This window comes from Tachysurus vachellii, chromosome 4, assembly GCF_030014155.1.
Source record: "Tachysurus vachellii isolate PV-2020 chromosome 4, HZAU_Pvac_v1, whole genome shotgun sequence".
NCBI classification, from domain to species: Eukaryota; Metazoa; Chordata; class Actinopteri; order Siluriformes; family Bagridae; genus Tachysurus; species Tachysurus vachellii.
The window spans coordinates 4,316,514-4,333,232 of NC_083463.1; the positions used below are offsets into that span (position 1 = coordinate 4,316,514).

Consider the following 16,719-nt stretch of genomic DNA (forward strand, 5'->3'; position numbering starts at 1 on the left):
ACTTGGACTGCGTCTAGGAGGGTACCGTGCAGAGTACGAGTCATTAACATAATCCGTACCTGACCTATACTTGTCGCTGTGTTTGACCCACTCTCTCTCAGGTGAACGACCTCTCCGTGACTGGCATCCACGGCCCCCACAGCAGCACTGACATATTCCATTAGATTGAGAGCGGCCCCAGTGCCAGTCCTCCATCGTTTTAGAATTCACTTTGGCATTGAGTTTCTGGTTTTCATTCCCTAAACGTCTCAATTCTACCCTCATGTCCCTCATTTCGTCTGCCAATCTTTCTACTGCTCTGTACAGTCCAACATTGTCTCTCCCAGACTGAATAGCAGCCACTGCCCCTTCGTCACCATCGCTATGAGCGGCATTCACAGCCATATAATCAGTCTTTATCACATCTCGGGCATTTTCACACCGACCTGCAATTATGACGGCCTCCTCCAAATCCGTAGCTCCTTGCTCATGACATTTAGTTCTGAGCACCGGATCCAGGCCAGCCAAGAAACGACGAAATTTTTCCTCCCTTTGAGCTCTCTCTCCATATTCCGGAAAGGCGTCATCGACAAGCCTGCTAATCTCAGCTGCATACACTTCCAAACTTTCCCGCGGAGCTCTGGGCCGAGCTGAAAGGCTGGCTCTGAAGCGGTCCATAAACTGTCTTTGCCCGAATGCCTCTTTGAGTTTATCTTTAACAGCTGTGTAATCCGACTGAACAGCACCAGGGAGGCTGTCCCACAGCAGAAACGCCGCACTGGACAAACGTGTCGGTAGAATTCTCGGCAGTTCATAATTGTAGGATGCAGCGCCATCATCCTCCGCGAGCGCTCTGACCGCGACTTCGAACTGACGTGCCCAGCACAAAAAAACTCTGCTTTTCATCACCGGAAAACGGCGACGGTAACTCGATCCTAACGTGTCTGCTGCTTTGTTCACGTCTCGGATAAACACCGAACTCTTCCTTACACCACATGATGTTCTCTGTGGTATGAACTCGTGCACCCTTACTCACTAAAACTTTGAAAGCTAAGCTAACTAATAAAACATGCGTCGCCACACTGTACCACGCGAACACTACCACAAAACAAAACCGCTGCCACCAGTGTAACCGAGCGTTTAACATCTGGTTCGCCTATACTGAAGTGCCACTAAAAATAAATAAGAAGCGGAGGCTCATCGTTTGATCATCAACTCTTTTTTTATTATTATCCAACGTGGTCCGCCATACCAAACTTCCCGAGAACACGTGCATGCCCACATGCGCATGTGCGCATGCCCACACGCCATCTACGGCGAGCCCCGAGGGGAAAATGTATTACACACACAAATCACAATGCTCAGCATAACATCAACATGCACTCCAACTCACAGATTAGGTCTGTTACACTGATAATCTCACTGCATTTTTACTTTTTATGTTTAATATCAAAATTACAATTTATTTTATTTGATACTAAATTTATTCTTAGTGTCTGCACTTTTATTTAGAGTTATTACATAGAATTATTATTACTTTTTAGAAATACTGATAGTTATTATTCTTTTGTTATTATTAAATCAAATCTCAGAATCAAGACTCAAACCGTGATCTCGTATAAATGATTAAATTCTATTAATTTTATTCTTTATATTTTCCACAAATCACAAATCATTGTTATTTAATACATTTTAAGGCAAACCTCTGAAGTGCTAAATTATTATTATTGTATGTAATATTATTAATTATTAATAATATAATACATTATATATTATTATTATTATTACTATATATTCATTTTCTACCGCTTATCTGAACTTCTCGGGTCACAGGGAGCCTGTGCCTATCTCAGGCATCATCGGGCATCAAGGCAGGATACACCCTGGATGGAGTGCCAACCCATCGCAAGGCACACACACACTCTCATTCACTCACGCAATCACACACTATGGACAATTTTCCAGAGATGCCAATCAACCTACCATGCATGTCTTTGGACCGGGGGAGGAAACAGGAGTACCCGGAGGAAACCCCCGAGGCACATGCAAACTTCACACACACAAGGCAGAGGCAGGAATCAAACCCCCAACCCTGGAGGTGTGAGGCGAACGTGCTAACCACTAAGCCACCGTGCCCCCTTCATTAGTTATCAAAGAACATAAAATCCTTAAGCACTTTGTGACATTTTCTCTGTTTTTGATGACTTGTAATTCTCTTTGTTCTGTTTTGAATTGTACGTATTTGTCATCCCACTTATATTCTTGTTCGATTCCCATTTAATTATTACTATGTTTCCTTTCTTTTTTATCCTTTACTTTTTTTCAGTTGCAGTGTTCTGAATGTCTGCTTGTCTAGATGTTGTGCACTATTTTCTGTTTCCCAAGCAATAAAAAAACAGCAAATGTAACAGCATAGCATATACATCAATATGTTCAAATTCAAATTAATTTGTATAGCGCTTTTATCAATTGACATTGTCTCAAAGAAGCTTTACAGAACATAAACATAAAACAAAAGTTTGATATATAGATAAATATAATACAAAAATTCAAGATTAATATTAGATATATTTAAATATGTGTTACTGATTATATAAATAAACTGAAATGTCCACCCATTGGCTACAGCGCATATATATTAAACCAAGCAGAAAAGGAACAACACATCTTTATTTATAATTTTTGCTTTTACAGCCCACTCTGTCATGTGTGCTCTATGTCGTAGTGAGACATGTTATTATACAGGTGACTTCCTGCTTTCACTTTTGAACTCGCAACAACAAGAATTGATGGAAAATGGCGTCAAACAAAGGTAGGGATTTATTTATTCCTTAATGAAACTACTTTTATTACATTTGTGAACCGAAAAAAACAGGAAGATCAGGTGTAGAGGAGAGCTTGTTATAACATGACCATAGATAGACCATAACATTACAATCCCCCCTAACAGTTATTATATTGTGGGGCATGTACTAACAGCCCTGTGTCAGCACACCTGAGGTATGGACATAAATACTCAACTCTCTAGTTTAGGATTTAAACTGAGAGATTTTAGATTAAAATTAATTTAAATTTGCCTTATTTCAAATTAACACTAAACATAGAGCTGAAAATGAATGTATCATGAAATTTTGCTTACTATGATTCTATTCTTAATATCATCAGAAGGTTTGTTCTTTTACACACACCATTGGTATATGCAAGCAATAAGAACAGTGAGTTTCATCGTACCAGTGTGTGTAGAAATTAGACTATGTGACAAGTTTTTTTTGCACATAAGTGCATAAGTACATAAGTGGTGCAATGTATTCTGGTATACTGGTGTTAAAGAGGGCAGAATAAGAAACACTATCAGCTCGGGTATGTCCATGTTGTTATTAAAATCTTTTGTAGTCTTAACATAGAAAGCATAAACAGCTAATAAGAATAACCAAAGATAAACTCTTGTTCGAGTTTACAAACTGAGCATGTAGTGTCATTTATAAAGTGTTCCGTATGTGGCGGGAAGACATGTTATTATACAGGTGACTTCCTGCTTTCACATTTGAACTTGCACAATTGATAGAAAATGGCGTCAAACAAAGGTGGGGATTTATATATCCCTTAATGAAACTACATTTATTACTTTGTCCTAATGGTTAATATGCCATTCTTTTGCTAGATAAAATGAAATATTTAGTCTATTTTGGAAAAAACAGATTCGTAGTGCACTTTTATGAACCACTAAAAACAGGAAGCTCAGGTGTATGGGAGAACTTGTTGTAACATGACCATAGATTATTTTACAATCCACCTCCAACAGTTATTATATTGTGGGGCATGTACTAACAGCCCTGTGTGCACATCTGAGGTACGGACATAAATACTCAACTCTCTAGTCTAGGATTTAAACTGAGAGATTATAGATTAAAATTTGCCGCATTTCAAATTAACACTAAACACAGAGCTGAAAATAAATGTATCAGTGAAATTTTACTTACTATGCTAAAATGAACTATTAAAATCCTCCAAAGTTTTGTGTGATTTATCTTTATACACAGTGTTGGTAATGCAAGCAGGAAGGACAGTAAGTTTCATCGTACCAATGTGTGTTTAGAAATTAGTAAATAAAGTCTGCTACAACGTGCTCCATGTTAGATTGTACCCTGATCATCTGCCATGCTTCCATTCTATTAACTTAGATCTCCACCATTTTCTATGTTTCGCTTGCAAAAAACATGATCCTTTTCCTGTATTGCAGTTTTTTTCTATATTTTAACTAAAAAAGTATATACTAAAATTTAATACAAAAATATCAGAAAGAATATCCATTCATGCATTTGATTTTAAATATATGGGTACTCTGTTTTAAGTTTTATGTAACAAAATATTTTTTAAACATAAGTTTTTTTTTTCATTATTGCATTTTCCCCCGGGTTAAAATGATCAGGATTAAAAAAACAAGGTTGAAGATTACTTGTGGCAAATAATAACTTTGCAGTGTCAGGTTTAAGTGTATGATAATAATATTACATAATGTTATGTTTATTAAAGTAATATGTAACTAAACATCTGGGCTAGACATTACATTATAATAAATAGGATGTTCACAGTACTGCCTAACTGCCATTATATCAAAACTATATAAATCAATGTTAAAGAATTAGACCTCTGATATTTTGAGTAAAGTGTGGTCTGATTTTTGCATTGTTTGATTTTTACACAGATGCAGCAACACCTAGGAGTAAAAGAAGTATGAGTCCACCCCCTGAAAGTAAGTGATACTACATTCATTTTGAAATTCTCAGGCCAAAAGTATGTATGCAAGCAGTGTTGTAAAATTATTTCACAATTAAACCAACATTCCAAAAGATAATATAATAAAATTATTCACTGGGGCTGTCTGTGTGGTGGAACAGAAGAGCATTTGCCCTGTTGAAGTGTGATGATAAGTTGAGACTTATTTCAAACTGTTGACCATCTTCAGTGTTTTTAAGCTCAGGTAAACTATATGGCATAATGTGTACAACCATGCCTAGAGCAGTGTCTGTGTGCTAATGTATGAGGTTTAATTATATTGCCTTAGTTGAGACTGCCTTATATAGACCATTTGTTGTTGCCTCTCCTGAACCTGGCTCAAATTCTCTCTCAGTAAGTGACCCATGTTTGAAGCTCTGCTTTAGGTCCATATCCAGTGCACCCTGGAGCTTTTGCTGATGTATTTTCAATATTCAAAATAGAAATACTCCGGGAAGGCCTGGGAAACCTCAGACAATTTATGCTGATATATTTAATTATAAGTGCGATGAGGGTCTAACTAAGCTGGTTCAGACCATCTAATCTCCAGTGCATTCTGACCCTCAATCAGCTTCCCAAAACAATCTCTAGTCACAAATTTAGACAAAACGGTCACGATTGACTGAAAAAGACTTATTTTGTGTAGCTGACTGCTTTGAATTATACTGTGATTTTCTCAACCTTATTTCTGCTTCTGATTTCCACAAATTAAAGTCTATCCAAGTTCCTGTCACTTTGTTTTTTCCTTTTGTTTTCATTGTCTTTCTCTATTTGTGCTAATCTACTTTTTAATGCAACGGTCTCATACTGACTCACACTCAGTCACACACCACATCTACTGTGACACAGACTCAGTACCTTAATTCTAACAGTGCTAAGGGACTAATTTATTATTTATAGAAGGGGTTCAATAGCTACTGAATATCAGTTTAAAGAAACCTGTAGGTAAGGGATCCAGTATGCAGGTGGATAATTTTGAGGAAGAAATCAGTGAAATTAAATCAGTCTGTCACGTGCGAATAAAACGTGGGAATAAAAACGTGCGAATAAAAACGGACCCAAATGCAGGATAGCTTAACGAAACAGGATTTTAATAATTAAAAAACCACATAACACACAAACTAGCACACCGACTAGACAGGACGACAACCGAAGACAACAGAACAAAACAAAGGCTTGACTAAATACTAATAATAATTAGACACATGAGGGACAGGAGTGCAGAGGCAGGTAGGAAGAGACAAGGGCGGGGCAGACACGTGAACATGGAACGTCAACAAAAAGCACACGGCCAAAGTCCGGGCTGAGTCCTGACACAGTCTCTTGAAGGGGAGTAAATAAATTGTCTGAATTTTCTGCCTGATATTCTGAATTTTTCCACTGAAATAATTTAAGAAGTCTTTGCTGCTGCACAGTGTTGGTGTGTGTTTTTACAGTGTTTTATTACTAGTAAATTTTGCTATAGTATTAAGTAATAAAATTAGAGACTTTTAAGTGAAGCTACAATATCTAAGGTGTAAAGAAACACTGACTTTGTCTGATCATATTCTGTGGGGTCAGACTGTGATCTATGTATGGATTATAATTTTAGGAGACTATTGGTAAATCTCTCTGCAGTACAAGATGTAAATATATGCTTAACACAGTAATGTGGCAAATTGCTTATATTTTGTTCAAGATGCAATTTAAATGAAATGACATAATGGTCTGGGATTTAGTCACACTTCTGATTGTGGACGTGTGATCATATTTTATATGTTTAATCCCAAGTTTAGAATGAAATTAAGAGTATGACCTCCATCATGAGTGGGTCCTATTTCATTATGATTAACCCCTACTGAATCTAAGATGGACATAACTGCTGCTCTCTGAGGATCTTCTAACTTATCTAAATGAATTAAATTATTCATATTAGATATTAGATATTAAATTCTCCCTCAATTAATAATCTAAAGAAACAACTAGGTTTGAAATTAAATCTGCAAATTCAGAGAGGAATTCAGAATATGACCCCAGAGGTCTGTAAATAACAATTAGAGGAATTGACTCAGTCGACTCAGTACAGGCTGGAATAGGTACACACATGGACAAAATTGTTGGTACCCTTCGGTCAATGAAAGAAAAACTCACAATGGTCAGAGAAAAAACTTTAATCTGACAAAAGTAATTCTATGAATGTTAACCAATAAAATTCAGACATTGCTTTTCAACCATGCTTCAATTTCAATTTGAAATTGGTTTTCAAACCAAAATTCAATGGTTTCAATTTCAACCATGCTTTTCAACAGAATTATTTAAAAAAAATAAACTCATGGAACAGGCCTAGACAAACATGATGGTACCCCTAGAAAAGACTGAAAATAATGTGACCAAAGGGACATGTTAATTCAAGGTGTGTCCACTAATTAGCATCACAGGTGTCTACAATCTTGTAATCAGTCAGTGGGCCTATATATAGGGCTCCAGGTAGTCACTGTGTTGTCTGGTTACATGGTGTGTACCACACTCAACATGGACCAGAGGAAGCGAAGGAAAGAGTTGTCTCAGGAGATTAGAAAGAAAATTATAGACAAGCATGATAAAGGTAAAGGCTATAAGACCATCTCCAAGCAGCTAGATGTTCCTGTGACTACAGTTGCAAATTATTCAGAAATTTAAGATCCATGGGACTGTAGCCAACCTCCTTGGACGTGGCCGCAGGATTAAAATTGATGACAAATCAAAGAAACGGATAATCCGAATGGTAACAAAAGAGCCCAGAAAGACTTCTAAAGAGATCCAAGGTGAACTTCATGCTCAAGGAACATCAGTGTCAGATCGCACCATCCGTCGTTGTTTGAGCCAAAGTGGACTACATGGGAGACGACCAAGGAGGACACAAATCATAAAAAAGCTAGACTGGAATATGCCAAACTACATTTTGAGAAGCCACAAAGCTTCTGGGAGAATGTCCTATGTCCTTTGGACTACTTTTTGCAAAGGCACATCAGCTCTATGTTCACAGATGGAAAAATGAAGCATACAGTATCAAGAAAAGAACTCTGTCCCTACTGTGAAATATGGATCTGTTATGTTCTGGGGCTGCTTTGCTGCATCTGGCACAGGGTGTCTTGAATCTGTGCAGGGTGCAATGAAATCTGAAGACTATCAAGGGATTCTAGAGAGAAATGTGCTGGCCAGTGTCAGAAAGCTTGGTCTCAGTCACAGGTCATGGGTCTTGCAACAGGACAATGACTCAAAACACACAGCTAAAAACACCCAAGAATGGCTAAAAGGAAAACATTCTAAAGTGGCCATCTATAAGCCCTGACCTCAATCCTACTGAGCATCTTTGAAAGGAGCTGAAACATGCCGTCTGGAAAAGACACCCTTCAAACCGGAAACAACTGGAAACACTTATTCAGGAAACACTTCAACTAGCACTTCTTTCCCTATCTAAAAAAACTTTTGACACTTTTTCATTGTAACTTTGAACAAATGTTTTAAACTCATGGTATCTTAAGTATGTAACCTTGTGAACCAGCATTAATGTATTCAATGCTAGAGATTTAAGCACTTATGTACATCGCTCTGGATAAGGGGGTCTGCCAAATGCTGTAAATGTAAATGTAAACTGGAGCAGTTTGCTCATGAGGAGTGGGCCAAAATACCTGCTGAGAGGTGCAGAAGTCTCATTGACAGTTACAGGAATCGTCTGATTGCAGTGATTGCCTCAAAAGGTTGTGCAACAAAATATTAAGTTGGGGTACCATCATTTTTGTCTAGGCCTGTTCCATGAGTTTATTTTTTAAATAATTCAGTTGAAGCATGGTTGAAAAGCATTGTCTGACTTTCATTGGCTCAGATTAAAGTTTTTTCTGTGACCATTGTGAATTTTTCTTTCATTGACCGAAGGGTACCAACACACACATTCTCAGCTCACTGAGGAAAGAAAAGAAAGAGTGAGAGATGAACCTATGTTAATTAGGTCATTCTCCCACACTCCTGCAGTGAAGACCCCCGCTGCGCCTGATAAACCAAGCATCCACCTGCTAGACAAATTATCAATCATTTTTTTCACATATGTCCAGTTATGAGTCAAACTGAAAAATGTCTAATAAAGAAATAATTAAGAAAAAAAAATCATCAATTCATGACTAAATCTGGGAATCCATCTGCCCAATACTTTATTTAATAAAACCATTTTAACTATTAACTGCCCTTTTTATTATGTATGTAACTAATGGATTGACTTTATAATAAAACATGCTGGTGTCATGCATCCTGGTCATAGTTTTTATTCGTTTGTTTGTTTGTTTAGGTGATTTCTGTTGCCATTTTTCAAACTCTGTCTGAATGTGGCTTTAATAGTTATGGACTTGTAGCTTATGTATTTTTAATATCATTTGTACAGTGTCTGAGCTGAGGATCGTTCTGTTGGGGAAGAGACTCCAACACACCAGTATGGTAGGAAATTTTATACTGGGAAGAGATGCATTTGAGACTGAAGCTCCTCCAGATTCAGTAAAGCAGCGCAGTGAGAGAGCCTGTGGACATGTGGAAGGAACGAACATCACCATCATCAATGCAGCTCATTTATTTAACTCACCATTAAAACCTGAGGAACTGAAAGAGTGTGTAGATCTTTGTGCTCCAGGACCTCATGCATTTTTACTTGTGATAGAGGCTCATGACTTCACAGAGGAAGACAAGAACCAACTGGGATCATTACTAAATTGCTTCAGTGAACAAGCAATAAACTATGCCTTTGTGATTGATATAACACAGGATTCTAAAATTGAAAAGTCTGGAGGACAGTCAGACGCTTCTCAAAAATTAATAGAGGAATGTGGTCAGAGGTATCGTAAATATTAGCAACTACAGAAAAATAAGAATTCACATGGTCAGATTTTTGATGACATCAGAAATGTGGTCAAAGAGAATGGAGGAAATTGTCTCATATGTGAGCGTTTTAAAGATGTGCATGAGAAATATTTCCAAACTGATGAAAACCTTGAGAGAGAGGGAGAGAGGACAACACAAGATCTTTCTGATGACACAAAGGAGAAGCCATCTCTTATGAGAATTGTCTTGAATAAAATTGGTAAGTTCACAAATCTATTTTGTCATAAGCATTAAGCCAAATGAATCTTTAGGAAAATCCATTTTCCAAATACAGCTGTGCTAGAATGTGCAGTACTGTCTTGGGTTTATTTATTTATATATAACGTAATGTGTTAATGTTTATCTTGTTATTTATTTAATTAAAGGTTTTAGTAGATGGCATTCAGAGCAAAAGACTGGAGAACACTCGAAAAGGAGTGAGTGTTTATTAATATAATACAATACATTTTCTTTAGTCAGTTTGTTGGACTTTTCACTTTAATAGATACACCTGTTTATTTATTAATCATCATGTAACAGCACAATACATAAAAGCTTGCAGATGAAGGTCAGATACAGGATTTTTCCCATTTCAGGATTTTGGTTTTTGCCTAAATTATTTAGACAATAGAATGTTTTACATGAGCGCTTCAGTCAAAACAAAAGCATGTACATCACAGCAGTCCATAAGGTTAATTAGCTTAATTGACAGAAATCTAAAAAGAAATCTAAAAAGAAATCTTAAAATCTAAAAAGTCTCTTCTATTTCAGTGCAAGGAAGTGATTCCTCATTGCCACTGTTGAACTTGGTCTTGTGTGGAAGTGATGAAGCACTAAAGACCTCCATATCAGAGCTCATATTGAGCCAGAGAGACGTGAAGACTGGAATAGTCGACAGATATCGTCTCAGGCTGGAGGTGATGCCAAGTCTCTACAACACTCATCTCTCAGATGAAGAAGTGATGCAAGAGATTCTTCGCTGTATCTCTCTTGATAATCCTGTCCACACTTTTCTTTTCATCATTCCTGTTGGTCCTCTCACAGATGATGTCAAAGGAGAAATAGAGACGATTCAAAGAATCTTTGGTTCAAGAGTCTGTGATCATAGTTTAGTTCTTTTTACCAGAGAGAATTTTGATGAAGCTGCTGCAAGTAAATTTGTAGAGAAAAGTTCAGAAATGGAAGAAATTCAACGTATGTGTGGGGACAGATATATGATCTTGGAGAAAGAAAAAAAAAGGAGATACAAACAGGTGACAGAACTGATAGAGAGAGTAACAAATATGAGGAAGATTTATACTCTCCCAATGTATATTGAGGCACAGAAAGATGGAGCTAAACAGCCACTAGAGGATGAACTGGCTGAAATGAAGAAGCAACTTAAAGCAAAACAACAGGATGCAGGTGAGTAGTTTAATATCTGTGTAGACATTAATTAAACATATACATTACTTATATATATATATAATCTTGTAATTACTGTATAGTAGATTATTATATTTTTGTTACTCTATTTATGTAAATATTTACAGGAGAAAGACACTGATTCATAGTGAAGTCTTTACATATACCAAAGTTGTCAGTTTTATTCTTCTCAATATATTTGTAGTTCTAATAACCAAACACAACATTTTAATTTAAGCCACAATTTACATTACAAGAACAATCAATCAAACAACAACATAAACAAATAATTGACCCAACAAAGTCAAAAGTTTCCTATCAAGGATATTTGTTTCACACAAATAATAATTTAAACAAACTAATACAAATTGTAGATTTTTCTTTAGAGTATTATAAATGTTTAAATAAGAAATAAGTCATTTAATTAACAAGCCACTGTCATTTTTTAGGTGCAGAGGGTGAAAACTCCAACTGTTTGAGATTATTACTGATTGGGAAAACAGGAAGTGGAAAGAGTGCAACAGGAAACACTATTCTAGGAAGAGACGAGTTTGAGAGTGACCTGAGCATGAATTCTACGACAGGAATGTGTCAGAAGGGATTTGGAGAAGTACAGGGCAGATCAGTAGCTGTTGTGGACACTCCAGGACTCTTTGACACCACACTCTCAAATGAAGAAGTAACACAAGAAATTGTGAAGTGTGTCTCAATGGTGGCACCAGGACCACATGCCTTCATCATTGTGCTGAGTTTGGAAAGGTTTACTGAGGAAGAGAAGCAAACACTGAATCTGATTAAGAAGATGTTTGGTCCTGATGCTATAAAGTACAGTATGGTGCTGTTTACTGGAGGAGATAATCTGCAAAATAAAACACTTGAAGATTATCTTAAAGCTGGTAATAATCCACATGTGAACAATGTAATCAGAGACTGTGGTGGAAGAGTTCTCTTGTTTAATAACAATATAGAAGATACCAAACAAGTTAGTGAGCTTCTCCAAATGATCGAAGAAATGATAAAGTTCAACAGGGACAATTACTTTACTAATGAGATGTTTGAGAAGGCAGAGATGTCGATACAACAGAAACAGAAGGAAATGCTAAAAGAGATAGAGGAGCATATGCAAGCTGAGAGAGAGGCTCTGAAGAACAGATATGAAGAAGAACTGGAACAGATGAGAAATAATATGGAGAAAGAGAGAGAGAGATTGGAAGAGGAAAGATGTAAAAGGGAAAACATGTTTAAGGAGAGGGAAGAAGAAATGAGGCGAGAATATGAGAAGAAAGAAGAAGAAGAGAAAGAGAAATGGTTAAAAGAGAACCAAAGAAGAGAAGAAGAGGAAAAACAACAGACTGCAGAAAATAACCGCATGATGGAGGAGATGAGGAAAGAACTAGAACATCAAAAAGTTACATTTCTCCAACAGCAAACTGAAAGAGATGAGGAGGACAGAAAAAGGGCAGAGAGAGAGAGAGAGGATAAAGAACGCTTTGAACAACAACAAAAGGAAACAATTACACAAATAAAACTCAAACAGGAAGAAGAAATCCAAAGGAGACATGAGGAAGAACAAAAGAGAAGAAAAGAACAGGAAGAAGAGAGAGAAAACTGGAAGAGAAAAATGAAGGAGGCAGAAAATGATAAAAAAGAAATTAAAGAAGAAATTGAAAGGAAACTGAGAGAACGGGAGATTGAATGGAAAGAGCAGATGGGAGAGAGAGATGATGAATACAGGAGAACAAAAGAGAGACACGCTGAAGAACTGAGAGCACAAGAGGAAACTCAGGATCAAATGAGGAAAAGGTTTGAAAAGGAAAGAGAAAAAGAGAGAAATGAGTGGCAGGAGAGAGAAAGGAGGAAACGAGAGCAAATAGAGAGAGAGTATGAGGAAAGTAAAGAGAAAATAATGCAGGAGTATGAGGAACGGGAAAAAATAAGAAAAGAAGAATGGAATAAAAGAATCCAAGAAGACAATAAAAGAAGAGAAGAGGAGCAAAAGAGTCTACAGAGACTGAAAGAAAGGATGGAAGCAGAAAGGCAAGAGGAAATGAAAAGGAGAGAGAAAGAAGATAAAGAGAGAAAAGAAAAAGCAGACAAAGCCTATGAGGAAATGAAAAATGACTATGAGAAGAAAATGAAAGAAATGGACAGTAAATATAAAGATGAAGCTAGAAAAAAAGCTGAAGAGAGAAATGATTTAGAGAAAAAATATAAAAAAGAAATAGAAGAATTAATTAAAAAATATAATGCTTTAGGTTTTCTCAAAGCTCAATGCAATATCTTTTAAAAACCTAATTATACCTGAATGTTTACATTCACACAAGACAAAATAACCTACATTATTGAGAAATCATACTTCATACACTTTTTATCACAAGAAAGATAGAGACTTTTTATAGATAAGTTGGGTTAATCATTTAGCTCTATTTCACTGATCCTAACCACCAGTGAAACCTTTAACAAAGTCATCAGATGCTACACTTTACTGCTTCTTAGCCTTGTACACAGAGGAACTGTAGCCCAACACTGCACACTGTCACGTCTTCAACTACTGATACCTCTGAGGATATACGTCATGTCCCTGCTTTAGCTGTGCAGGTTGCTTTGCTTGTAGACTTCAGAACAAAGACACATTCCTCCTGCTGTTATCATGGAGATTTATATGCTTTTGTTCCTGGTCTGAACTCAACTGAAACAGAGAATCTGAATGGTTCATGAATTAAAAGGAGAAATGAAGTGACATTAATGTGAAATGAATGGTTTATCATTGAGTAATACAAGAAAAACTTATGACGAGAGTCTGTGTAACTCTGTTAATCATATCTGTAAATATTGTAATGTGTCATTATACTGTAGAATTAGAACCCTTTCATATCAGGCCTGTTATCCAGGAGGAGATACACTGTACTATGCTTATATTAACTATCATCATATTTCATTTATATGTGAGGGTCTTGTGCCAGAGTAAACATGTCTGATGCTCCACTGCATTTTGTTCTTGGGGAGTGTTTTGAGTGTTGTTCAGTATATTTTTATTCTATTATAATTTGGTATTATGCAGTATATGGGTATTATATTGTTGTTTAGGGGCAATGTCAATCAGGAAGACAAATCATGTCAATTTTATAGTTGACTATTAATACATGGTATATTCATTATTCTGTTTTAATAAATCATATTAACAGATGACAAGCACTTCTATCTGTTTTCCTTTACATACTCTTTAGTCTCTTTAAGCTAGTGCCTCTGACTTAGCTGAAACATATAACTCTGTGTCATCAACTTAACAGTGTAAACAAATACTATAAGTTTGTTATACCGCAAGATTTTTCTTTGTGGTGAAAAAGGACAGCCTTATTCCATGTATTGATTACCAGGGCTTGAACTCAGTCATGGTACGCTACACTTATCCACTCCCATTAGTCCCAGCAGATCTCGAACAACTACAGGAAACTTGGATTTTCTTGGAAACTGGACATAAGGAATGTGTATGTAGACATCGGAGAGGGAGACGTTTTCTGCATGTCGATTTGGTTGGCTGAGTATTAAAGATACAATTATTCTACTTCCACCGTGTCTGTAAGTTCATTACACATATATTCAATTCAATTTATTTGTATGGTGTTTTTAACAATTCACATTGTATCAAAGCAACTTTACAGACGTATAGAAAAAGAATAAAAATAAATACATAAATACATACATTTTAAGTTTAAAATAAATTAAAAATACTAATTTCAAATACTATGTATCTCTAACATCTCTATCCTTAATGAGCAAGCCTGAAGTGAGGGTGGTGAGAAAACACTTCAGGAGATGAGGAAGAAACCTTGAGAGGAACCAGAATCAGAAGGGAACCTATTTCACATTTGGGTGACACTGGACAGTTCTTCTTTTTCTTCTTCTTTCGGCTTTTCCCTTCAGGGGTCGCCACAGCGAATCATCTCTCTCCACCTAACCCTATCTTCTGCATCCTCAACACTTGCACCCACTAGCTTCAAATCCTCATTAATTACATTCATATACCTCCTCTTTGGCCTTCCTCTTTGCCTCCTGCCTGGCAGCTCCATGTCCAACATTCTCCTACCAATATACTCACTCTCCCTCCTCTGAACATGTCCAAACCATCTTAATCTCGCCTCCCTAACTTTGTCCCCCAAATGTCCAACATGGGCTGTCCCTCTGATGTACTCATTCCTAATCCTGTCCAATCTTGTCACACCCAAAGAGAACCATACAGCACGGCTGGTCTCACCACTGTCCTGTACACCTTCCCCTTGATTCTTGCTGATATTTTCCTATCACACAGAACTCCTGACACCTTTCTCCACCCAATCCAACCTGCCTGCACTCGCTTCTTTACTTCTTTACCACTCTCTCCATTACTCTGGACTGTTGACCCCAAGTACTTAAACTCCTGTACCTTCTTCACCTCTTCACCCTGTAACCTTACTATTCCACTTCCCTCCCTTTCATTCACACACATGTACTCAGTCTTACTACGACTGACTTTCATTCCTCTTCTCTCCAGCGCAAACCTCCACCTCTCCAGGTTTTCCTCCACCTGCTCCCTGCTCTCACTACAGATCACAATGTCATCTGCAAACATCATCGTCCAAGGAGACTCCTGTCTGACCTCCTCTGACAACTGGTCCATCACTATAGCGAACAGGAAGGGGCTCAGAGCCGATCCCTGATGCAGTCCCACCTCCACTGTAAACTCCTCTGTCTGACCTACAGCACACCTCACCACTGTCCTGCTCCTCTCATACATGTCCTGCACCACTCTGACATACTTCTCTGCTACTCCTGACTTCCTCATACAGTACCACAGCTCTTCTCTTGGCACCCTGTCATACGCTTTCTCTAAGTCTACAAACACACAGTGCAACTCCCTCTGACCATCCCTATACTTCTCCATCAACATTCTCAGAGCAAAAATTGCATCTGTTGTGCTCTTTCTCGGCATGAAGCCATACTGCTGCTCACAAATTTCCACCACCTTCCTTAACCTAGCTTCCACTACTCTTTCCCACAACTTCATTGTATGGCTCATCAACTTTATCCCCCTATAGTTGCTGCAACTCTGCACGTCACCCTTATTCTTAAAGATCGGCACTAACACACTCCTTCTCCATTCCTCAGGCATCCTCTCACTTTCTAATACCCTGTTGAACAAACTAGTTAAAAATTCCACTGCTGCCTCTCCTAGACACTTCCAGACCTCTACCGGGATGTCGTCAGGACCAACTGCCTTTCCGCTTTTCATCCTCTTCAAGGCCTTCCTGACTTCATCCTTTCTAATCTTATCTACTTCCTGTTCCACAGAGTTCACCCCTGCTACTCTTTTTTCCCTCTGATTTTCCTCATTCATCAGCTCCTCAAAGTATTCCTTCCATCTCCTCTGTACACTCTCCTCACTTGTGAGCACCCTTCCATCTCTATCCTCAATAATTCTAACTTGCTGCACATCCTTCCCATCTCGATCCCTCTGTCTAGCTAACCTGTACAAGTCCTTCTCTCCTTCTCTAGTGTCTAACCTAGTGTACAACTCATCATATGCCTTCTGTTTGGCCTTAGACACCTCCCTCTTCACTCTGCGCTGTAACTCCTTGTATTCCTGTCTATTCTCTTCAGTCCTGTCCATATCCCACTTCTTCTTGGCTAATCTCTTCCTCTGTATACTATCCTGAACTT

At 37.6% G+C, this 16,719-nt stretch overlaps 1 protein-coding gene across 1 annotated transcript; it reads left to right on the forward strand.

Annotated features, from left to right (window-relative positions):
* Positions 1-2,731: 2,731 nt before the first annotated feature.
* On the forward strand, positions 2,732-14,192 carry LOC132844014 (GTPase IMAP family member 8-like). Its single transcript, XM_060867169.1, is given in 7 exon segments — positions 2,732-2,791; positions 4,685-4,732; positions 9,149-9,866; positions 9,914-9,930; positions 10,005-10,055; positions 10,390-11,022; positions 11,472-14,192. Coding segments are annotated over 7 exon segments (3,321 nt in total). The 5' UTR covers positions 2,732-2,775; the 3' UTR covers positions 13,310-14,192.
* Positions 14,193-16,719: the final 2,527 nt, after the last annotated feature.